Source organism: Lonchura striata, chromosome 1A, assembly GCF_050655825.1.
Source record: "Lonchura striata isolate lonStrDom1 chromosome 1A, ASM5065582v1, whole genome shotgun sequence".
NCBI classification, from domain to species: domain Eukaryota; kingdom Metazoa; phylum Chordata; class Aves; order Passeriformes; family Estrildidae; genus Lonchura; species Lonchura striata.
In genome coordinates this window covers 56,057,989-56,081,781 of record NC_140741.1, presented here as the reverse complement: position 1 = coordinate 56,081,781, position 23,793 = coordinate 56,057,989, and the positions used below count along the sequence as shown (strand labels likewise).

At 35.3% G+C, this 23,793-nt stretch overlaps 2 protein-coding genes across 5 annotated transcripts in view; both read left to right on the top strand.

The window, feature by feature from the left end:
• Positions 1 to 1,872: 1,872 nt before the first annotated feature.
• On the top strand, positions 1,873 to 21,462 carry KERA (keratocan). Of its 3 annotated transcripts, none has more exons than XM_085570219.1 (3): positions 1,873 to 2,293; positions 3,833 to 4,727; positions 9,188 to 16,195. In XM_085570219.1, the coding sequence occupies exons 1-3, from the start codon at positions 2,183 to 2,185 to the stop codon at positions 9,358 to 9,360; spliced, it is 1,179 nt and encodes a 392-aa protein (XP_085426345.1). In that variant the 5' UTR covers positions 1,873 to 2,182; the 3' UTR covers positions 9,361 to 16,195. The 3 variants fall into 3 exon arrangements, with proteins under 3 accessions (XP_085426345.1, XP_021383598.1, XP_085426346.1); XM_021527923.3 differs by having other exon boundaries at positions 2,219 to 2,508; positions 9,188 to 16,194; XM_085570220.1 differs by lacking the exon at positions 1,873 to 2,293 and adding an exon at positions 2,586 to 3,379 and having other exon boundaries at positions 9,188 to 21,462.
• A 614-nt stretch (positions 21,463 to 22,076) lies between these two features.
• EPYC (epiphycan) overlaps positions 22,077 to 23,793 on the top strand; it is a 36,507-nt gene continuing 34,790 nt past the window's right edge. Inside the window, exon 1 of one of the 2 annotated variants that reach the window (XM_021528069.4) lies at positions 22,077 to 22,214. The gene's annotated coding sequence lies outside the window, so the exon portion shown is untranslated. Of the gene's footprint in view, positions 22,215 to 23,526; positions 23,661 to 23,793 lie in introns of those variants that run through there. The other variant, XM_085570222.1, reaches the window with a different exon arrangement.

The window sequence follows — 23,793 nt, the reverse complement described above, 5'->3', positions numbered from 1 at the left end:
TCTCTACAGAAATATTTTAAAAAATTTTGGGAGCATGTGAGAAAATACGTATGGCAGTTGTAAACACTCTTGCTTCTTGGTTTTGAGGACATTTCTTGTCATTCTTTTTCTGCTTTGTTTGCATCAGAAGAAATGGAAATTCACATTAATAAGAAAGTCTTAAAAAATGTATTTTGTATTTCTTCTCCTAGTGAAGGACTCCTCCTTTGAATGGGATGGAAACATGTGTTTGATAAGGATCAAATACCTGGCCTCTAAATCCACAAAGGGCAGATTGTGACCCCTTCCTTAACAGTATTTCATACAAATAGTACTACTGCCTGCCATAAGGTAAATGGTAAATCCCTTTGCCAGGGACTTCTGTGATAACATAATGCATATCTGAACATGATTAGCAGGTAAAAATAGCAGGTAAACTCAGGCCACCATGAAGAGTAAGATAAATTATTCTTTGTTGTTGCTAAATGTAAACATCTGGCAACATGCATTTAGGTGTGTCACAGCAGATCTCTGCCATGAGGACTCACAGTTTTAGACCCTTCAGTACAACATTTGGGATGGACTTGGCTCGCTCTTTAATGGCAAAGAGACCTCAGCGCCTCAATATTCTCTCTACACACTTTGTGAAGATTTAGCATAAAAGCAAAGCAGTTTTATACTGCACTGCTTGTTTTTTGCAAGAATCACAGATGCACTTTTCATGGTGAAGCCTCCTTAAAGGTCTCACAATTAGATATACAACTATTTTACATTTCACACTGTGGTGTCTCTGCCTCTTCCTATCTCCCTTGGTTGGACTCCAGCTGACAAGAATCTTTGTCACTAATGCGGGGTACCAGCTCTGCTGCAGGAGGTCCAAGTCTTAAACATTTTAAGTTCTAGATGCTTAAAGTGACACTCATAATGAAAATAGGCAGTTATTATTGCTTTTGTCCTATAATTAGAAATCTGCTTAAAACTAGAACCTTTATTTTTTAGGCATAGGTGCAAATTAATTTAATCTAATTTAAATTATTTAAATAGTTTTACACCTGCTTTGTAAGAAATCCCTGATCTTTAAGAGGTGTTGAAGGGCCTGGAGTGCTAGCAGAGTAAAACACTTAAGCACTTATTTTGTTTTTAAGCACATAAACAATGCAAAAATTATTGATGGTAAGGTTGCATTTTTTCATAAACAAGAAACATCGTGGTAAAAACATAACTAATGAAAAAAATTAGTATGTGTTTAACATTAGCCTTAATGAAGTCAGTGAAAGCAGCCCATGTATTTAAGGTTTGCTTTCCCTTTTTTTTGACTACTTTGGTCTTTTCTGCTTCTAAACTTCTTTTGAGAAATTCTGAGTTTAAGCAAGGGATTGAAAATGATGAAATAGCTTGTTATAGCTTTAATGGTTAAAATCAAATAGATGAAACAGAATTAAAATAATTATTGAACTAAGTTTTAAAACTAATATAACTCATATTTTTCATTAACTTTTCTTTAAAATATTTATGCCATTGTTCTGACTTTGAATATGAATATTTTTCTGATATGAAGCTGTTACTTTAAGTTTGGACTAAAAAGGAAAACAAAAATCTTCCAAAATACTTAATGTGAGAAATATGTGTCTATCTTTGGAGAGCAAGTTGCTTGCAAAGAGTATGCTTTAGATTAATGATAAAAGAAAATTGCAGGAGACACTGGGGAATTTATAACTTTGTAGAAATACATGTAAATATCTTTCTGAACAAAAAGGAAAAGGTAAGATTTAATCTTTAAAGAACTGAAAATATGTTATTAAAAAATTCTTAGCAAATGCATTTGCTGTCTTCTTCTCCTAATCAATAATTTTGTCTTTAAATGGCATGACAGCATCTGCATTTAATAAAAGTCAAACAAAATATTTCCGTAGAAACAGATGGCACTGGTTTTAATTCTCTGTGGCCAAGTCAGGTATTATGAGAATGAGCTATGATGTAAGTCAGCTTTGCATGTAAAGTATCTTCTAACAAAAATGTTGAATAAACCTACACTTTGGGTTACCTGTTTCATCTAGACCAGCTCCCCTCATCTGACAGAACATAAAAAATCAAATGCCTTCAGCTCAGTGGCTGCTTGGTATTAAGGCCAGGCTTTCCTTCTTTCCCTGCCTAGGTGCTGAGGTGCCTTAGCTATTTCAGGGGTTAAAAGCTGTAAGCACTGATGCGTATATATGAGGCTGTATTCCTAGAACACAGCTTGCAGCCTGACTCAAGCTATTACAGTCTAACAACAGGGACCAATAGAAAGAGAAGAAGATCCAAGAAAGCTGAGGTAAGCCCAAACTCTGAAACAATGTCAAACTAGAAGCAATAGCTAACAAGGTGTGCATGGAAATACATCTGGGAATACTAGTATGTACTTCCAGTTTTATATGCTGCTAATTCTTAGGAGGACAGGAAACAAACACAGTGGTTAGCAGCCAAAAGCGGTGAATTTACAGTGATTTCTAACTGGCTTCAGTTAGCTCCAGGAACTTGACTAACAAGGTAAATTGCTTTATATTTCTTTTTTTAAAGTGTTATTAAGGTTATGAATATTTACAGAGTAAGAAGGTTGCAAATTCACTGTGTGAAATATAAATGTTATTCTTTAAAAATACTTTATTTGTCCCTTTCTTTGGAATGCTTCCAGATAGCAGTTTCTGGGGCTGGAAAGGCTATAGGATTCTGCACTTGTTACTGCTAATAACAATGTTGAAAACTATTAAATTTCTACATATTTGAACTGAGTTCTTAACTTTACTGATGCATTAATCCTATGAGGGAGCTTTTTATTTAAATACTATTTTTGTCAAAATCAACCTAATTTTGATCAGAAATTTCAGCTATCAGTCTTTTGCCTCTGCACTTCAAAATACTTGTTAATCTCCATGAGCCAGTAAGCAAGATAACAGAGATTGTAAACCATTGTTTTTGTGCTACACAAGTATTTCCTGTCTGAGTAAATTATCTGTGATAATTTTGGTCATAATTATAATTGTGGAAGAGGCTAAAAAAAGCAAATAATTAAGTAAGAAAAATAGTTAAAATATGCATAAATGTATATGAATAGTTTGGTCAGGACTTGCTTTTTTGTGGATATAATTTGGTTAGGACTATTTTTTTGTGTCATTTAGAGCAGGCATTTGTTTTATCTGTTTGCTTTAGGGAAGGAAATTTGTAACTTTGGATATGAGAGAGTGAACGAGGCGGGGAATGGATTAGTCAAACATATTCCCTCCAAGCTTTTAAGAACATGCCCAACAAACAGCTGTTAAAACACTATTTGATCTTCCACTTTTCAATTAAGACAACAGACCCTGGAAAATCTGATCCACATGCCATTACAATTTAAGAGAGAGCAAAAACAGAGAAGAGGGTATGATTAATTTAAAAAGGAGGGACACTAATTACAATAGTATTTATATCTTTGTGGTAATTGTATATTTTCTGAAGATTAATCATTATATAATGTAGATTATAGATCTGTACAGGAAAACTTATGCAAGTTTAAAAGAGGTACTGATTTATTGTCTAAAAATTATCCATATTTTCATATTTTTGGAAATGGTACTTGCATGAACATCAGTTAAACTGGTAGCCAATGTGGAGTCTAAGATGAATCAGGAAATATTTATCAACATTTAGCACATATATCTTTTATATTACTTTTCAGTTTTTCCTTAACAGACCATGGATAATACCCTAGATGACAGAATTTGGCTGTTTATAAAGGAAATATTATTTTGTATGCAAAAATCCTTTTGTTAATCTAGTATGCTACTAGGGAGTTTTATTGGGAAACAGCTAATTGTTTTTTTCCCCTTCCAAGGCTAACACCATGATTCTGAAAGTCTGTACAAGCCTTTTGCTCTTATTCTTGGTCAATTCTGCGTGGACTCGAACTGTGAGACAAGTTTATGATGATCTGGATCCTGGCCATTGGTCTCACTATACTTCTGAATGTCCACAGGAGTGCTTTTGTCCTCCTAGTTTCCCCAATGCATTATACTGTGATAACAAAGGACTTAAAGAAATACCTCCAATTCCAGCCAGAATTTGGTACCTCTATCTTCAAAACAACCAAATTGAAAAAATTTCAGAGAAGCCTTTTGCAAATGCCACTCATCTGAGATGGATAAATCTGAACAAGAATAAGATCACAAACAGTGGAATTGAGAGTGGTGTGCTGAGCAAGCTGAAAAGACTACTTTATTTATTCCTTGAAGATAACGAATTGGAAGAGGTCCCTGCCCCATTACCAGTGGGTCTGGAACAGCTAAGACTAGCTAGAAACAAAATCTCCAAAATCCCAGAAGGAGTCTTCAGCCACTTGGAAAACCTTACCATGTTAGACCTCCACCAGAACAGTTTGTTGGACAGCGCTCTTCAAAGTGACACCTTCCAAGGACTCAACAACCTTATGCAGCTCAACATAGCAAAAAATTCACTCAAGAAAATGCCTTTAAGCATTCCAGCTAATACACTGCAGCTGTTTTTGGACAACAACTCCATCGAAGTTATACCAGAAAACTACTTCAGTGCAATACCCAAAGTGACTTTCCTTAGGCTGAACTACAATAAACTATCTGATGATGGTATCCCTCCAAATGGGTTTAATGTTTCATCTATTCTAGACCTACAGCTGTCTCACAATCAGCTCACTAAAATTCCACCAATCAATGCTCACCTTGAGCACCTTCATCTTGATCACAACAAAATCAAAAGTAAGTGTGTATTACCAGTGTGGAACCCTTCAAAACCATATCCATTTTAAATGTCTACTTAACTATTAAAATGCTCTTTGAGATAAAGTGATTAAAATCATGGAATCATTGAATAATTTGGGAAGTAAGGAACCTCTAGAGGTCATTTATTCCAACTTTCCTACAATAAGCAGGGATATTTGATGAGATTTCTAAGAGCCCTGTCCAGCCTGACCTTGAAATTTGCCAGGAATGGGACATCCACCACCTCTCTGAGCAAAATGTTTTTGTGTTTTACTGTTTTTACAGCATATTGTTCTATAAAGATTTATGTCCTCAAAAGTTTTCAATTTCATGTAAATGAGAAGAGGTTTTGTACCCAAGGCAACAGAAGCCTGTTAGTTTTAATAGTTTCATTTCCAGGACTGTTTCCAAATTCATCCAGGTATAGAGGGGGTGTGGTGGTCAGGGACATTACATACTCTATATAAAGAAAGTATCTAATCAGTAAGTACTTTATTTCATGCCAAAAGCCAAAATAAAAATGATGACTTTTTATTCACCACTGCACAGAAGGAAGCCAAGTTTCTATATTTATCTTCCCATCATAATGATTTAATTGAATACATGGTCCTTTAACACATTTTTGTGCCACTGTAGTCCAAATATGTACTAAAAATAATGATTTAGCTTTTGCACAAAAGAAAGACCTATGAAATGAAGATACTTCTTGATAATTTATATTCACTCACTGCATTTGGCAAAATAAAAATGTGAAATCATATAAATAAGAAAAATGGTATAACTGACACATATTTAAGTGGACTGCAAGAATTCTATCTGTTAATTAGAGTTAAAGCTTATGACAGATGTTGTTTCTGAACATATTTAATTGCCTCCTGGTTACTAAGAGATTTATCTCAGTTGCTTCACTGCAAAGGCCTCAGGGGCAGACTTTATTCTGTCACTTCAAGTGGACACAAAATCAGTGGAATGTAGCCTGTCCAGTTTAAGAACAGTTTTGTGTCTAAGTAGTATTTATAGTTGTCCAGTCCTCTTCCTTCCCTGAATATGTTTGGCAAAGCTTATGTCCATGAAAATTAGATTTTGTGGTATGTACAAAATCAAGCCTCATGTTTCAATGACACATGACCTGTGAAACTGAATCATGATGCTTTTCCACAAATCTTCTATTCTTTAATGTCTTTACCACTTTTAAAAATCACTGTCAGTTTAAGCACAAGTTGGCTTGTGACTGACTTTAGCTGAAAAACAAAAAAAAAAAAAAAGGAATTCTGACAACTGAATATAAAAGAGTTGCAACCTGATACCTTAAATGAAATTTGGGTATCATGTAAAGGTATTTTACCACATAGAATAATTGTTCAAGAAGTAAGGGATAATGCATAGCCTCCATGAGACATTGCTCTAATAGATAATATCTTAGAAGATTGCAAACAAGGAATGTAATTCCATCAGGCCAGAGTAATAAGAGCTGACATTAGTTCTGCAGATTGGTTTTGTCTTCTTAAACCCAGATCAGTCATTATTTTAAGATAATCAATATAAAAGGTTTGAAAGAAAATTATTTGTAAAGTCCTGATCTAGTTTCTTCACAGAAGAGTTGTGCTGAAAGTTTACTTTTATGTATGCAGTACAAGCCCTTTTTGTAACATTAATTCTCAGGTCTTCCTTCACAACTGCTAATTGCTGCTTTATTTTCTATTGGTGAATCCTAGTTACACTGTTGTTATTGCAAGAGTTCATACATCAGCATTTCTATGTAAAAACCATTTGTCTATGTTTTATTATATGCTATTTTGTAATATCAATTCTTCATATAAGTGCACGGCTTTATTTCTCCAGAGACCATTTATGAAGATACAAGGTATTCTTCTGAAGCCCAGGAAAGCCAATGATTGACTCATCATTTGTCTCAGTGGAACAAGAATTTCACCTGTAATCCCTTCCCTAAGGACCTCAATGCACAGAGGAAAAAAACATTCTAATTTTGGAAGTAAAATCAAATCCAAAACTAATTATGGCTCCAACAGATTTGCAACACATTTGTTCTATAGCATTTTAAAACACACATGCCTACACATTTACCTGGGATATACACTTGTGAGGCTCTGGGGAATTCTTAAAGAATGGAAAGGAGAATGTTATACTAAGCAAAGAGAAGGTATGAAATGATGTAACAAGTGAGCAAAGACAAGCAGGTGATATTATTACAGTGCTAGCAAAGGACAAAGGAAAGAGAATAAACAGTAAGTTCCTCTGGCAAAACACCAGGATGCCAAGATAGATACTGTGAGCTAATATTATTCCATATTTAGAGAAAGGGAGAAATCCCTGGGCCATGTATCTAAATTTTGTTTCTAAATTGTAAGTTTTACTGGAAAAAGATCTGCACGTCTTCAGCAGACATACAGTGTTAGCCATTAATGAGAACCTCTTTGGAAATTTTCCCTTACAGCAGCTCTAGGCTTCATGTTTAAAGGACATAACAATTCTGATGACAAGTGGTGGAATTAATCTTCTCTGAAAAAACTATCCTAGATTTTTAAATCCAATTTAATTGTGTATCCCTTTCCATTGAGTCTGAGACCTCCTACTTAAAGGAAAGGATAACACAATTGTATAGGGAAATTCATCCCATCTTAAAGAGCTTTCAGTCCCATTTTGGAAGTATTGTTCCTCCTATTTAAATAAAATTCAGTAATATATCCATGAAGAGTATTGAAAGAGAGAAAAAGAGAGAGAGGCTTTTACTCCTCTGATAGTTTGGGTAGGATTTACTGTTTATGGAAAGAAAATAATAAAACCCAAACCAATTCATACCACACATCATCAGGAAATAACTTCTCCCTAGGTGGCCTGTGGTTAGATAACTGCTGCCTCACTTCATGACTGGAGTAATTAACCCAGTGAAAATGAGTGCAGTGAGATTGTTTTTGGTCAGAGAAGACAGAGATTTAGGATACACTTGAAACCATCTTGTCTCTGTGAACAGTAGTGCTGGTCAAACAAAGCCGATATTTTCTCCTAGATAGTGTTGATTCACCCAAAACTTTAAATGGCCGCCTTAGTAATGAAAATTATTAAGCTTTCTGTGTTGTAAATTCATACATAGAGATAAGTTGTAGCTTGTTTCTTCCAAGAATACCAAAAGCTTTGCCAACATTAATCAATTTTCACAAGATAAACAAACACATTTTGATATCACGGATATAACAAAAGCTTCGGGCCTTGGCCAACTGGGTGTATTTATCTAGTTTCCATGACAAAGATAGAGTCCACTTCCAAGATGTTGCAAACATCTGGGCAGTATTTCAAAATAGAGTGGAGGGGGAAAAAAAGTAAGTTATGGGGAGAAATAAAGTAAGTTATGTTGTTATTTTTACTTCATAACATTTTTCTGATTTTGGGTATTGTAATCAGAAGATTTTTTGATGGTATCATTACTAAATATAATAGAAGTATTTTTTTTCCTATCTCTTTTTTAGTAAAGAATTTTGTTCAAAAAAATCTGTTACATACACATTCTCCAGTCACTTTTTTTTCAGTTAGTCTGAGGCCAAGATCCTCAAGCAGTTAGATTAATCAAAAAATATCATAATTTGGTCTAAGTAATTTGACATCTTTGAAAAACAAACACCACTTCAGTGTTTTCTAGAGGACATTTTGAGGCTGAAATAGAGCAGCAGCTGCCTAACTATTTAGCAACTAAAGACAAAATATAAAAAGCATTTTAGTCAAGTGGCAGTGCAGAGGTAACCTAGAGGAGACAAAAAGCCCAAGCTATTCAACACTTCTAAATATGGGTAATGATGGATGTCATAGATTCAAATTTTACCTGTACAGAAACAAATTATGCATGATGTATGTAGCATTTTGAGGATTTGTTTGCTTTCAGATTAGAAAGAAAAATATTCCATTGCACAAGTTATATTCTTGCAAATAAAACCAAATCCACTTAATAATGTCAAAGAACAGAAAACTCCAGATGTTAAAAATTAAAAGCACTATACAAAAAGTTCCTCTGATTCAATACTGCTATTGTTTTGAATGCAAGATCTTCATTAGGGGATCTTCATCAGTCTAAAATTAATATACTGTCATTGAAATAAGATGTTCAAAACCCCTCAGAAGTAATCTTGCCTTGCTCACTCAGAGTGTAAAGAGCTATTTCTAAATGCATATCATGTAGTTGTCTAACTTAGTATCCCCTTTGTCCAAGGATAAATTATGCATCTAATGGCCTTTTCTCATAATTGCAGCACAGAATATGTGATTCACTGATCCAGGTCACATTATATGAAGGTGCTTGTTTTCAGTCAACAAAGTATTTAAATGGATACAAAAGCAACAGTCTCCCATGGTGACATCAATGGAAGTTTACTTTGTGTCCTAAGTGAATTTTATCTTCATGAACTTTTCCCACGGAAATAACCTAACATGCTGATTTACATTTTCAGGTGTCAATGGTACTCAGATATGCCCAGTTTCCATTGCCCTAGAAGAAGATTACGGTTATTATGGCAACAGCCCGCGCCTCCGATACCTTCGTCTGGATGGAAATGAAATTCAACCTCCAATCCCATTGGACATCATGATTTGTTTCCGACTACTTCAAGCTGTTGTCATATAAAGATATTGCAGTGCCACTCTTGTACTGTGAGAGTGCCAAGATACAAGTTTTGCTGGAATGAAACTTGTTCTAACTAAAATCAAGAAGTAACAGCTTTATTTGACTTTAAATTTTTCTTTGCTTGTAACTTTTATACAGCTCAAAAGGTTGTTCTTTCAGAAGGGATTTTATATGGACCTGAAACATGTGCTAAACACCTTATCTTTAAAATTCATAATGTGAATATATTGAAAATCATTGGTGGATGCCTACTCCATCTTTCTTGTCAAATGTGGCAATGCCTATCCTCCTAACATAATTCCTAAAGACAAATTATGTGTCCTTATTTTGTTATATAGTAACTAGCACAATGAATTTGGGTGCACTTGGCCAAATACATATGCTAATAAAAGCATGAGCTGAATGATTACTAGTAATCAGTATTGCCACTGACACTTCAGATAGTGGCTCATGGTGAATAACCACTTAAAATGCAAATTACCCATAAATTGCTGTCATCCTTTGAGGATGACTTTTAAGGTGAAAAGTACATGAGGCTTAGCATCCAAAGCAGTATACTGAATATATGTAATTGTAGGGATTCATTCAGATAAAAATCCAGGGACAAGAGAACATGACACACAATCTTGTTCTCTCAAAGTCCCAGTTTTCTGCTGTTTTATTCCATTTCTTGTTTTGACACTGTTTCTTTCTACAACTTTGGGATCATAATTGAATATCTGGTTCATTTTAGTAGATACAACCAAGAATAGTAATGGTTACATATTTCATGGACTAGGTACTTCATAAAAATTTGAATGGCTAGTTAATGCAATGGTGATGAAGAAAAAATTAAGAAGTTAAGAGATACATCCCCTCCCAATTATTTACTGAACTAGGAAAGCACTTGTATAGGAACTGTATCATTTAAGCAAATAAAATCAACTCAGAGCAGTATCCAGCTATCTGCTAACTCACAAACATGCACACAATAATACTGGATTTTAGAGGGGTCCAGATTATTAGAACACAATACATTACCAATTCACTAACAAGGGAGATATCAGAAGGCAACTTTTTATGAAATGCGGCTGATTTTATCAAATCTAGTTGATATTTTTTATTTTATAATATTGCCTTTCAATTAATTACTTGAATATTAAAGTCAGCTATTCACTGAGAGAGTATGACATTCTTATTTCTGCTAGCCAGCACAACAGACTATCCATCAGTCATTATTTTTGTCTTCTTGCATTTCTAGATAGAAGCAATTTAGTTGCTCATTGTTATCTTGCATCTATTGCTAGTATTTTAAGATTGGTGTCAGTAGCAAGCATTTAAAGACTATGCACATGGTATAATTTTTGCTTTGCAGATTAGGTATTTTCTTAAAAGTAGATTTTTAAAACTGTTGAGAATGGTAAATTCTGACAATCAATCCTTTCTATCTGAAAATCAGGCCTTATTCTGATCCAGAAAACTTGAGGAAAAAAAATCTAGTATAGAAACCCAGCATAGGAATAACCCATTCAGAAATCTGATCACTAAACCCTTTATTTTTGCTGTTCTTTTGATGTGATTTCTGAGAACATCTTGCCCTTCTAACAAAAGTATTTTCTGTACCTCTGTGTTCACCCTATATGAAAAAATACAGATTTAAAAAGTCTTTACAATATGTATGCATGTTTAGTTATATTCTTTACTCATTAATAGCATAGTAATTTATTTTTGGAAAAAGAATTATGTGACAATACTACTAATTAAATTATAACAATAATTATGTTCTTGTGTTTGGAATTTAATTTCTACTTTAAACAAAGAACAAATACATGTACTCCAAAGTGAATATTCACAGGCATATATGCACTTATTAATATTATTTACACTTCTAATCATACAGAAAGGATCTTGAAGATCCAGTAAAAAGTTACCCTTTTAGGTACCATATACACACTGAAGAAAAGACTAGACCTTCCCAAAGAGACATTAAGGTTAAATATGGCAAAGGTTGATATGTAAAATCATAAAGGGATACTAGAGCATCAAGGTACTCCATTTATTGGATAAGGGCATTCTGTGATAGAACCAGGAGCACAAGATCTGATGAAATAATTTTTAGCAGTTACTTTCACCAGCTCTACTGCTATTTTTCCAACACAGTGTAATGTGGAAATCCTTATAAATCGGTCCTTCAAATAGTCAGTACTATCCTATGCAACAATTCTAGAACACATGCAGATTGATGCTCAAGATTTGTTTCTGTCAAATCCCAGTTAATCTGAGTGAAGTGAAAATTTGTGATACATCCTAGGACAAACTTCTGTTGGGCTTAAGAGCTGCTGCTGCCAAGTTCTCTGTATTCTACACCTTTGGGGCAATGCACTGACTCCACATCTGGGAATTACTAATAAAGAGAAAATCTTAAGTATTCTCATTTAGACTAATTTGTTCCATCTTGATGCTCTCTCCCAGAGCCAGCTCTATGAAGTAGAATAAAAAACAGTTATGTTGCTGCAGTGACCTTCACAAAATAAATCAATATTGACTGGGGGTTAAGCTTCTTTACTGCATATACGTGGCCATTTGCAACACTTTTAATATTCTTAAACGTCCTGGGACAGTTTATGAAATTTCCTTTCAGACTACAATAGCAGGCCTAAATTGCAGTATTGTGTGATACTAAACAATATAGGCTTTTAGCCACTATGGAGTCAGTTCATTCATTGTGCAGAAGACTATAAAGGAATATGTAAAACACATTGTCTTTTTCCTAATGCGGAGACCTGCTAATACAATGTAAAAAGCATCACTGTGCTTGAAAATCTGATGTTCATTCTTCCTAATCTAAGATTTCTCTAAGACTTCCTACAGATATTTCCTGGTTCAGAAAAAAATATATATTCTTTTCCTCTGAAAGAAGGGACAAACACACCTCTCAGCCATCCTGTCTGAAACTGCAGCTGGCATCATAGAACAGTCATTTTCTTCCCTTACTTGTCAGAACACATTGCAATCAGTTTTGAATGGAATACCATATACAGAAACAAAGAAATTTGCAAGTATGAGAAGCTGAGAACAGGTCACCATAAGCATACTGCAGCTATAGTTCATCACTAATCAAACCACAAACATCTAGTGCTTTTTGCAGAAATCCATCTTACATACTGGATAATTTTGAAATTAGGATTGTTAACACAGATGTGCTATCACCTCAGCCCAGGGTACAGTCAGTTTTGTCCTGTAAAGAAAAGTATTAAAGCAAAGTGAGAAACTCAAGGACTGAAAAATATCCAGATGTTTCTGACATATCTGCCAGCATGATTGGAGGCTGGAATGCTGGATCTATCAAAAGGCTGTGGGCTTTTATAACACAGCTGGCTCTGCAGGAAGAAAAGTCCTTTTCAGATGCTGCCAACATAGTTAAAAATTTAGTCACATGTATGATTTTCCCTGCTCCATACTGTTCTCTGGCATTTTCTGTTTCTTTCTCAAGAGTCCACTGTGATACCACTATTCTTCAACATTTTGAAGGAAAAACATCACCATAACAATCATGCATAAATGCCAGTGACCACAGCACCTATATGACACCTGAACACAAACACTGATTCAGAAGATAACTTGAAAACTAATTTGCATTTTTGCAAAAATTAACTCCAGCAGATTTCCTGTGTCTTTGGAGGGATTTTTAGTGACCCTTTCTGCACACAAATGGTTTCTAATGTTTGCTACAAGTAGTTGCTGTTCACTTTTCCACCCTAGAAAAACTATTTGTTAATATCAGATTGCAGCTATTTTCATTACCTAACTTTAACATCTACATTTCTGTGTTGATTGTTAAATAGCTGAGAATCCTTAGTGCTGTTAAAGTCACGAAGTCAATATTTTTCTTTTGACTTAAAGTCCCATCCATAATTGCATTTTTTTACTCAGAATTGCTTGCCCATTTAAACATGACAAGAGTCTCTATAGGGCACCACATTGTCTGTGTAGTGATACTCAGGAATAGTAATAACCATTTCAGGTCAAGTGTATGAAACAATATCCATAATTCAACATCATGTTCTGCCCTAGAAAACTTATTATCTCACCCATTAGTGGAAGTCATATTGTTTTTAAGCCCTGTGGTTGCCCTAGCAGTGCTAGTTCCAGCAACTACACTTTAATGAATTCAATACCTTTGTCAAAACAGATTTTTCTTACACTCCCTGCCCTGTTGCCAACAGCCTGTATATTCTTCTTACTGGTTTTGCCTAGATATCTGTAGCAGTGGGATAAGTCCAGGGGAGGGTCTCTGAGTTGATCAGAAGGCTGGAACAGTTCTCCTGTGAAGACAGAAAGGGTTGTGGCTGTTCAGCCTGAAGAAGAGAAGGCTTCAGAGAAGTTGTAGCCCTATGCTTGGAAGTGTTCAAGGCCAGGTTGGATGGGGCTCTGAGCAACCTAATGCAGTGGAAGCTTCCATGCCCATGGCAGAACTCTTAGAATTAGATGATCCTAAAGGTCTGTTCCTATCTAAATCTCGCTATGATTCTACATCCATTTGACCAAACTATCTGCCTATCAGCATGATTTAGTTTTGTTTCTTCAGTGTTTTTTCGCTTAGGCATCTTTATGCATGTGGTGTTAATGTCTCTCTTGATGTCCTGCCCTTTCCTGGTAGTTCAGCTCCATCTGGAATTCACCAGGGAAAGGGTTGCCTTGACTGCAACAGTCATGGCAGCAGAACAGCCCCACTGCTCACAGGGCTCACACCGTCCCCAGTGTCTCTGTGCAGACCCTGGCTGGAGCTATGTTGTAGGTAGAGTATATCTGGAAATCTTTTTCTGAGACTTTGTCTCCCCACTCCCAGTTGTTTTGTTTTTGTAGGAAAATTTATGAAGAAACTAGAATCATATCTTCTACAAAGAAAAGATATTTTTCAATAGGGAGTGAGGCAATGAAAGTGAAATACGGGCTCAGCAGCTCTCAGTGAAGCTAGGTTTTTTCAATAATTTTTTATTCATTAAAATGGTCTATCACCATTTTTATGAAATGTTACTGGATTCAGAAAAAAAAAATCAAATAGTTTCAGGCAGGGGAAAGAAATTAAAAAAAATGTTCATGTTTCTTACTTAATATTTTTGTTGCTAAGATGTCCATGTAGGATGATATTCCCTTCACCAATTAATGAAATCCTTTGAATTTGCTCCCACTACTAGGAAGCCTATTTTGAGGATGGTAATCTCCTTGTGATGCTCTACTTTGTTACAAGACTTCAAATAATCACTTATTCTCTCTCCTGGCAGTGACAATAGGCTTCATGGTATTATAGGATCTAGGCTCAAGACCCTGTCTGAATCAGAAGCAGATTGGAGTGTAGAATTTTTTTTCCTCTGAGGAGGCTGTTTTCAGCACCAGACTAGAGGTCCATGCGCTATTGTGAATCCTAAGATTTGTTTCTTTCAATAACTGGAACTGTTTCTAATGAAGGAGAATTATAGCAAGACTTCTCAACTTTGTTTAGCAGCAGAATAGAAGTGAGTTACACTTAATATTTGCCAGGAACAAGGTCCCCAAATCCCCTTCCTCTGAATTGATGACCAAATTGGGAAGAAAAAGAAGGTTTTCTCTGAAAGTCCCAGTGGTTTGGATCTTTTAAAAAGCTGATTATTTATGTGTTTATTTTGGTTTGGTGCAAGTTCTTTAACATTAAATGTAAAATACCACATATGAACATGGTGTGAGGTTTTTTTTTCATTTTTATATGAAGAATAAGAAGACTAAAATAATTAATTCCTCCTCAAAAAAATTTAAACATGTTTACATTGGACTGACCATCAAATAATCAGAAAAGTAAATTTTCTGTTCTCAAGCCAAAATTTCCATGCTTTCCTTTTTTCTCTGTTGTTCTTTATTTACATCTGCATTCTGTCTGGGATCAATGTAGCAGACTTATTAGATATTGAGGAACATTGAGAATTATTTCAGCTGCAGTATTATCCGTGCTACCGATTTTTCTCAAGGCTTAGAACTGTACTTTCCTACTTTTGAAAACCCTACACTACAGCTCCCATTTTTTTATTAAGGAAAAAAGTTGCCCCCAGAGATCCAAAGCTTTCTGTGGTGCCTACTTTCCCCACATTTAGACATCCTCTGCTTTGCTCCCAAGCCTCAGGTGGATCTATTTCCTGCTGGTTTAACACTAGCTCCACACTGGGATTTTCCCCAATGTAGGCACTGTAAGGTATGGAGAGGGATAAAGTCTGGCTGCTGGTGGGCTGCTTCTGACATGAGTCATCTGGGCTTGGTGAGGGAATTACAGTCTGGCTGTCTTGTGACTGAGGAGCTGAAGCAAATAACCAGCAGCTCAGCTTATGAAGGCACTGAATTATGTGGTAGGAATCAAGGCAAAAATGGGTTCAACAACTCAGTGAAGTCTATTTCATCACAAAGATGCAAGGCAGAAAATCATCCAGAGAGAGACAGACAGAGATGAAGATGCAATTGGGGCAAACTGTCAAACTTAAAAGTATGTGCAAGCACTCGCACAGGTCTTTGGAAACCTATCATGAAGCTTGGGCAGTTTGCTGCTATGGCATTAACCCAGAGAGACTTCACAGAGAAGAAACAGTGGAAAGCTGTGAATGCAGAAATGGAAACACTTTTATCCCCTCTAACTGCCTCTTTTGATTGCACTGTCTAAATTACTGAAATATATGAAAACTCTCAGAGTTTTCTGATAGTGTGTAAGGGTTTGTCTCTTGTTTACCTTCTTACAGGTAATGCAGGCTGTCATTAAGGTTGGTTTAAAACATTTTTTTCCCATACTGATCACTGAGATTGGGTCAAAACAGTCATCAGGCAACATTTCTAGATCTTCAGAAACTGTTTAAACCAGCTTATGCATAGCCCAGCAGTCATATGTGTTGCTGAAAGCTCATGTAAACATTTAACTTGCTTAAAAAAATCCAGGAAACTAAAAAGAGCGCCTCTCTTTTGAAAGCTGTTATTGTTTACATGGTAAATATACTAAGTACTTCTAGAGTTTGCATTAAGTTTTCATTATTTCAGAAACTATTTTCAGAGGAATTCATATGCCTTATTTAAAAGAAAATAAGCTTAGGACAAGCTTATCTTGTCATTAGTAGACAATTTGAAAAGTTTTAGATAAACTTTTTCACATTGATCTGCTAGAAAACACATTTTGTATGGAATATTTGCCTCCCATTTAAGTGCAAACATGCCTGATGTACTGGAAATTACTGGAGCTATTGACTCCAGTTAACTTTCTTGCTAGGAATATAAATTCCTACTCTTTCAAGAGACTTAGCCCTCAGACTGATGCCTTTTAACTTGTCTAAAGATGAGCTGAATATTCTGAAACCTTGTTCCTTTTACTGCTGAAAAAAATTAGGTAGCTTATACAGCTCTGGACCAGGATTAGGTGAGACTTCCTCCTCTGCATCACAAAATCATGGAGTTATTTTGTCAATTGTAGAACTGAGAGCAGACAGAAACTGTGATGAAGAGGAAGTGATGTGATATGATATACAGAAATCAGTTAACAGATCACAGTCAAAATAGCTGTGGATGGCATTCTTTACTTAGAAAGGTATATTAACTTTAGCCCTATAGATGGCCTTTTCCACTTTTTAAAAAAGTGCCCTTTCACAGTATTGTAATTGTAGAAAAACTGCCTTTTTAGGGGGAAATCTTAGAGATCTCAAAAATGTGTGCAGGAGTATTAATTGTTGCCCACTTTAACCAAGTATTTCCAGATATAGGAAAAGGCTTTTGTGGTCTGTTTCTGAAAAAGGAACAAAACAACTTTATCTTTCATTTTTCATGTAACCAATATAACTACACCTTGATAAGGAAGAAGAAAAAAGATGTCAAATTCTAGAAGAAAGAAAATAAGACATTAAAAGGATGATTAGAAAGGGAAATATAATCTTTCAGCCTGGTCTAGTGTTTGGGAACTGGCATGAGAGAAACAACTAAGAGTAAGAATTCAATATTTGTAATGCTGGCTAAAGCACAGATTAATATGCAGTCCAAACACAAAGGAAGTGTGCAGACATGTGAATAACACCTGTGAGCTTTCTTCAGATCATGCATTGCTGTATTCTGTGTTTCAAGTTTTTTCATGCCTTTTAGAATAAATTCTGAAAGGAATATAGTAATAGGCCACAACTATCAATTTCACTAGTTGGAAATGACATGAAGAGGTAATGTTAGCTGGCAAATTAGCTCTGGCAGCTTCTCAGGCTTAGTCGTCATCCTGTAAAACATATACTTCTCTATTTTTTATCAGCTTATTTTTATTCTTATCATGCTTATTTTTATCAGCTGACATATCAGACACTGGCTGATGTAAGATCCAAGGTTTACTAATTTTCAGAGGCATGTTTACTTATTGGGCTTTACAGAAGTGCTACAGTCCCCTAAATACTTTCAGGTGCTGAATCATGGCTCAGATGTACAACAAGATCAAAAGCAAAGTTTTGCTTCTTTTTAGCCTCCATTTCACATCATGCAATGAAAAACTCCTATTTTTGTCTAGGAACACTGGAAACAAATTGTCCATGCTGAAGGAGAAAAGTCAATACTTGATGGTTATAGAAAAAATGTTTAAAGAAATTCAAAGAACTTCAGATCCAAACATTGATTAATATAAAATCTTTGGCCATCTAAATGGGATGGCTTTGCAAAGTCATCTTACTCCTGATGAGAAAACAACTGAATACTTAATATTGACTGATATGGACCAAATTTAAATTTCAATTAATATTTTAGAATGTCAGAAATCCAACTTGATTTTTTTTTTCATTTTTTTCAAGGCAGATAAATGATCTGATCTTATATCCCCTGGGGTTCCAGGAATGCAAAATTGAATTTCTTACTATACAGATAGATTTGGTTACATTGTTCGCAAATGGATTTTGGTCAACAATTTGACAGTGAGAACAGCAGCACTGTTTTGAAATGGTCATGACAGCAATAGCAACAAAATTCAGCTGTTCTCTCATTCGGGACAATTAAGTCAGTGAAGCAGCCATTCCCAGACAGGGAGGGTGATCTTATGGGTTGCTATAAAAAAAACTAAGGGAGAAGGAAGGGCTAAAAGGTAAACTGTGAACTTCCCTAAGCTCTTTTTTACCTCAATCATATCTAGAACATTAAAAAAAAAGATATTAATTTTGAAAGTGAATTTCAAAGGAAAGGGAAAGCTGAGAAGAAAATACTCAACAGCTCTCCTACCAAATCCTTGTACCCACAGAACTGCTTTTTTGGTTCAACCTTAACACAACATATTTTTATTTCAATACAAAATCTAATTAGGGAATAAAATGTTGGTTTGGATTATTCATTCCCTCTTCACAGTGACTCATCTTCTTGCCAGAATTCCACAGTGGCAAGGTTGTTCTTTGTGTCAATAGCTCCCAATTGAGTGATACATATGCTTGTTTCAGTATGAATTTTTCCAACTAAATATGTGCAGCACACAAAAGAAACATACTGCATGCATGTAAAAGACACAGGATAGAGCAAGAGGCACAAGAGTGCATAAAAGATACTATGAAATGAAGATTTTTATGAAACTGGTTTTAGTTAGAGGAAAATGAAGCTTTAACTGTAATTGATGCTTCCAGCTATTCTGGAAATAATCCAAGACAAATGAAATGAGAATGAAGTATATGAAAGCTTCTGGGTTTGCAAAAGTAACATCTGTGTCTAGAGAACCTGGACAAGAGGGCTTCTTATTCAAATATGTCTGTTTTAATAGTATTTCTAATTCAAGCATACATCTCAGTCCATCAAAACAAAGAAAAAAAACAGGGTAAACACACAGGACAAACACCATATGATCTTCAATAAACAGCTTTATAATCAAACACCATGTAATTATTTTAAGAATTGAGTGCCAAAAATATGTTGTGGTTCCATGAAATGTACCCTTAAGGATTTGTGAAAAAGAATAGATATTCTAGGCTCTGTGCCCATTTATCCCCTTTTGTTCCACATGAAAGAAATTATATTAAATCAACTGAATATCTGGAAAGAATTAAATCATCATCTCTCATTGGCAAACCTAAAGGAAAAATTCAGAAGAAAGCACAGTTTTATATAATGAGAGTTCTCATGTTTCATGGAGTAAAAGGGAAAAAACTAACTGTCAAAGGGAAAGTTTTTGTTGCCTTTGGTTATTCTTCTCAGACTATATATTATGGAGTTCTCCTTTGCTCCCTTTATTATCTTTATTCAGTGATATAAAATTCCATACATAATGAAATGAAACCATTTCAAATGCTCTTGCATTAAGTCCAGCTGATACAGTGATAGTCACTAGCATTACAGAATGGCAACCAAAGCTGACTGGTCCCCTCAGCAGGATTCTTTTTAATGATAGACATGTCTGCCTTAGTAACTGCCCTTGAATTCTATTTAAAGTAGCACATGGGCCAAAATCTACCTTTGTTAATGGGGTTTCAGAGGTGTAAATGAAAGCTATGACTTTTGCCAGCAGACTAAGCTCACCACAGGCTCCAAGTGATTTACCTCAGAGATGGTTTTACTTCAGTAATGTAGATTTACAAGTCACACTGCACTGTTCTTTAATTAGTTTTGGCCTATCATGCTTATGTATTAGCTATCATTAAGCCACTATAAAAAGTTCAGGCCTCAACTTTCATTAATCTGCACTCTGACAGGAAAATCTGATGTTTTTCACCAGCTGCAGCTGTGTCCCTCAGAATTTACTAAGTCAAAGCAAATCTATGAATACTAGAAATTACACACAAGATGAGTACTTATGTCTTTGCATATATAGAATGTCTTTTTTCCTTCCAGGAAATGATTATGTAAAAAGCGATGATTCTGCATCTTATTTATGGGTTAAATAGTAACATCAGTAACTGGGTGCCCTCTTCTCAAGTCATTCTTCAGTAGCTTAGTCCTTCCCTCAATCTCTTCCACTCCTTGCTGATCTCCCTTTGCTCATTTTCCTTGGACAAGTTTATTGATTCACACTAGTTGATCTTTAGTCTCTGTGGTAGGGATTCTCCAGTCTCCTGCTGACAACTATATTAAACAAACCGGAATTTTAAATGGGGGAAATGGAGTCATACATGGTCATACACTTCATTATAAACACTGAGTTTCAAATATTCCTTACTTGCCATTTTGACTATGACAGGTTATAGCTGAATATTCCCACTTACTCCTTTCCCCCAGATATTAAAAAAAAACCTTCTGATCTCCATGAATACCTTTTTCATTTGGAGCAAAAGTCTCCTTTACTTGTTATCACACAATCTAACTAACACATTTTTGTGATATTACACTAAAATGACCAAAGGCATTTCACCATCACAGGACTATTCCTTTACTGCTCTTACAGTTACGAAACTTTAAAGTTTCACTTGAATGTATATATGGCTGACAGAAGGCCTTTTGCCATGGTGCCAACAGATAATTTTTTCCCCCACTTACTTACAGTGGACCAGCTAACTACCAAAGGAATCAGCAAAATAACTGCAGACATCCAGGCAAACAACACTATAATCACTGCACTGTTCATCAAATGACAGAAACAAAAATAAAGCACCATTTATACAATGGAATTTAACACTGTTTCCCATGTGCCTGTATGTAGAATTTTTCTCTGCACAGAGTTGGAGTTATTCCCTTAGTCTAAAACCGGATGAATCCAGATTAATCTAGGTATACAGACTTCAGGAAACTTGCACAAGCTGAATTTTCCCCATGAATGATTCCTTCACACATGCAGCACAGCTTTGTGTGAAAACAGGTATTGAAGGTGCTGGATAAAAGGCCTTTCATCACCCTCTTCTGGTTTGCTTCTGTTAACAGCAACAGAGAGATGAGGGAGTTTGCAGAGCAGAGACCACGTGGTAAATTGATGCAGATGGTGAACTGAGTAAATAGTGATTTTAAGCAATGAGGGTCAATGACACATTATGCAGCCAATGAAACACAACAAAGAAACTTCCTAAAATACAATGCCACTAATCAAAAATTTAAAAGACATTTGAACACACTATCTTGAGATCTTTGGAAGCTACCAGGACGTGTGTGTGTGTGTGTGTGTGTGTGTGTGTGTGTGTGTGTGTGTGTGTGTTTGTGTATAAATTAGAAAAACACTTTTGGAAAATGCCACGTATATATCACATAAAGCTGAAAATCAATGTTTTAATATTCAGTTCAACTACACACATAAGCACAGAGTATTATATTGAGTTTTTTTCTTGGATATCTGCATTTTTAAAAAAATTACTGTCTGACTCATAAAATAGCAGATAAATTCACATGTTGCTCATTAACAAATTATAGTTTCTTTCATTGTCTTGCTCATAGCAACCTGCACTTTTGCTGAACTACTATCTGTGTTGATATTTTCTCCAAACATTTTAAAGATATTTTCCAAACATTTTATTTGTATAAATGAAAGTCTAATCAAAGCCATCTTTAATTCTAGTTTACAGCCACATTATTTTATAGGTAATAAATAAATCCATAGTCTTTCTAACAACTAAAGCTAATAAATAGTTTTCCTTAAAGCCTATGAGAAAAGCCAAGATTTTCACATTCTTTGTACATTAGTGTCTCAAAGGACGTGTTCCCACATCTACTCAGAAAAGAAACAGTTTAAAGCAGAAATTCAAACCAAAACTATTGGCTGAAGGGTGATGTGTCCCTTATTTACAGTGTCAGACGTCCTGCAGTCAGGCTGTGGTTAGCCCTGGCCCACACCAGCTGTGTCTGTCTCACTCTGTGCAATTGGCTCCTCCACTTCTGCCCTGTGTTCTCTGAGAACTGCACCCACCTCCCAGGCACCCCCTCTGTGCCATCACTCCTTCTGGACCTTCAGCTCTGTAAGTTGAAGCATCCAAAAGCTGTATAGAGCCTGAAATTCTGTGTTATAGTCAGAGTTGGATCATCTAACAGGACCTGTACTCAATAATTGATTCCATAAGAGATTAAGAGAATTAATATATTTCAAATATACTAGATCAGAGCAATATAAATTAAGGTCAGTAGAGCTTATGTTGAGATCCAAGCCCTTAGAGCCACTACCTTGGCTCTTGCTAGAAGAAATAATCAAAAGGAAACAATGCATTGAAGGGTGCAACTGATATTTTGAGAATATGAATACTAAATGCATGTCTGACACACTGGTGACTGAGCAAAGCATTAAAATGACTGGTTTATACACTTCACTAATAATTCTCAGATTGTATTCTAGTCTGGAGGAATTATAACTTTTTTGGATCACTGTGTGTGAGAATTACTTGCTAATGAGTTGTACTGTTATAAGATTTAAGATACTTCAAGTTATTATTATCCATGCATTTTGTAACAAAGTCAATAACTCCAGAGAACACTTTTATTTTGCAAATGTTGAAGGCAGCCAAATCCAAATCATCATACCAACTTCTTTATAAACATTTTTTAACGTTTTAAAAACATATATAGAGGGTATAAACCACTGCAATACATGTAATATAAAATGCAAGCCTAAGAGTACACACACAATTTCATATTCAAACTTCATAGGAAACTGGGAAATATTTATGCTAATGAGAAAACCAAGTTTAATTTATTACATCAATTTCAAATTTTCTCAGGATATTGAGGACTCTGTGCTGCATAGAATATTTTCTATTCTGTATCCATGAAATAAGTGTAGTATAATAGTGGTCGCAGTTTCATTTGAATAAATGGGGGTGTCAACATACAACACAAAGATTGTGCTCTACTGAATTCTAAATCCTTGTCTTATTTAACTTTGTTTCTGGTTTATTTTTCAATCCCAAGCAAAATATCATTCGTCTTCTAGAGATAAATATGATAACCCAGCTCTGAACTGTATTTGTTTAGCTAAGCAACGCACACTGAAATTTTCCATTTCTGGGGCCAGGAACTGTGTTTTCCTGAAAGGGACTAACATCACCAGTCCACAGGCTGGGCTGGAACAGCAGACAATGGCTCTGTATACTAATAAAAACCATTTTGCAACACCACATGCTTGCATACTCAGCAGTACTATCTTATATTCAACCATGATTAAAAACTGCAATTTCTTTCCCTGCTCCTTCTCAAAACTGACGTAAATTATACCTCTTGAACAGAAAATTGTAAATTTGGTTTTAGAAGAATGACAGTCTGTTTAATGTGAGTGGAACAGAATCCAAAAATGTGAGCCTGAAACTCTGACTCCTGACTTTGGCCTCGCTGGGAATTCCTGAAACTTCATTAATGAGCCCTGGTATAACCTGAAAATATCTGTGAGCATGCACGTACCGGACAGACCAGCCCAGGTATGTTGTAACACAAGTCATTTCAAAAGTATTAAAGGAGTAGAAACATGGCAGAAAAAAATTGACCCATTAAGATTTCTCCAGCAAAATCTTCAGAAAGAAAATCATCTTGCTTTCTCTCACATGCATATTT

Bases quoted from the DNA above. Each gene is read 5' to 3' on its own strand.
- KERA (XM_085570219.1), top strand. From the start codon at position 2,183: ATGCGTATATATGAGGCTGTATTCCTAGAACACAGCTTGCAGCCTGAC. The intron at 2,294-3,832 runs GTAAGCCCAAAC...TCCCCTTCCAAG, and splicing joins GAAGATCCAAGAAAGCTGAG to GCTAACACCATGATTCTGAA. The intron at 4,728-9,187 runs GTAAGTGTGTAT...TTACATTTTCAG, and splicing joins TGATCACAACAAAATCAAAA to GTGTCAATGGTACTCAGATA.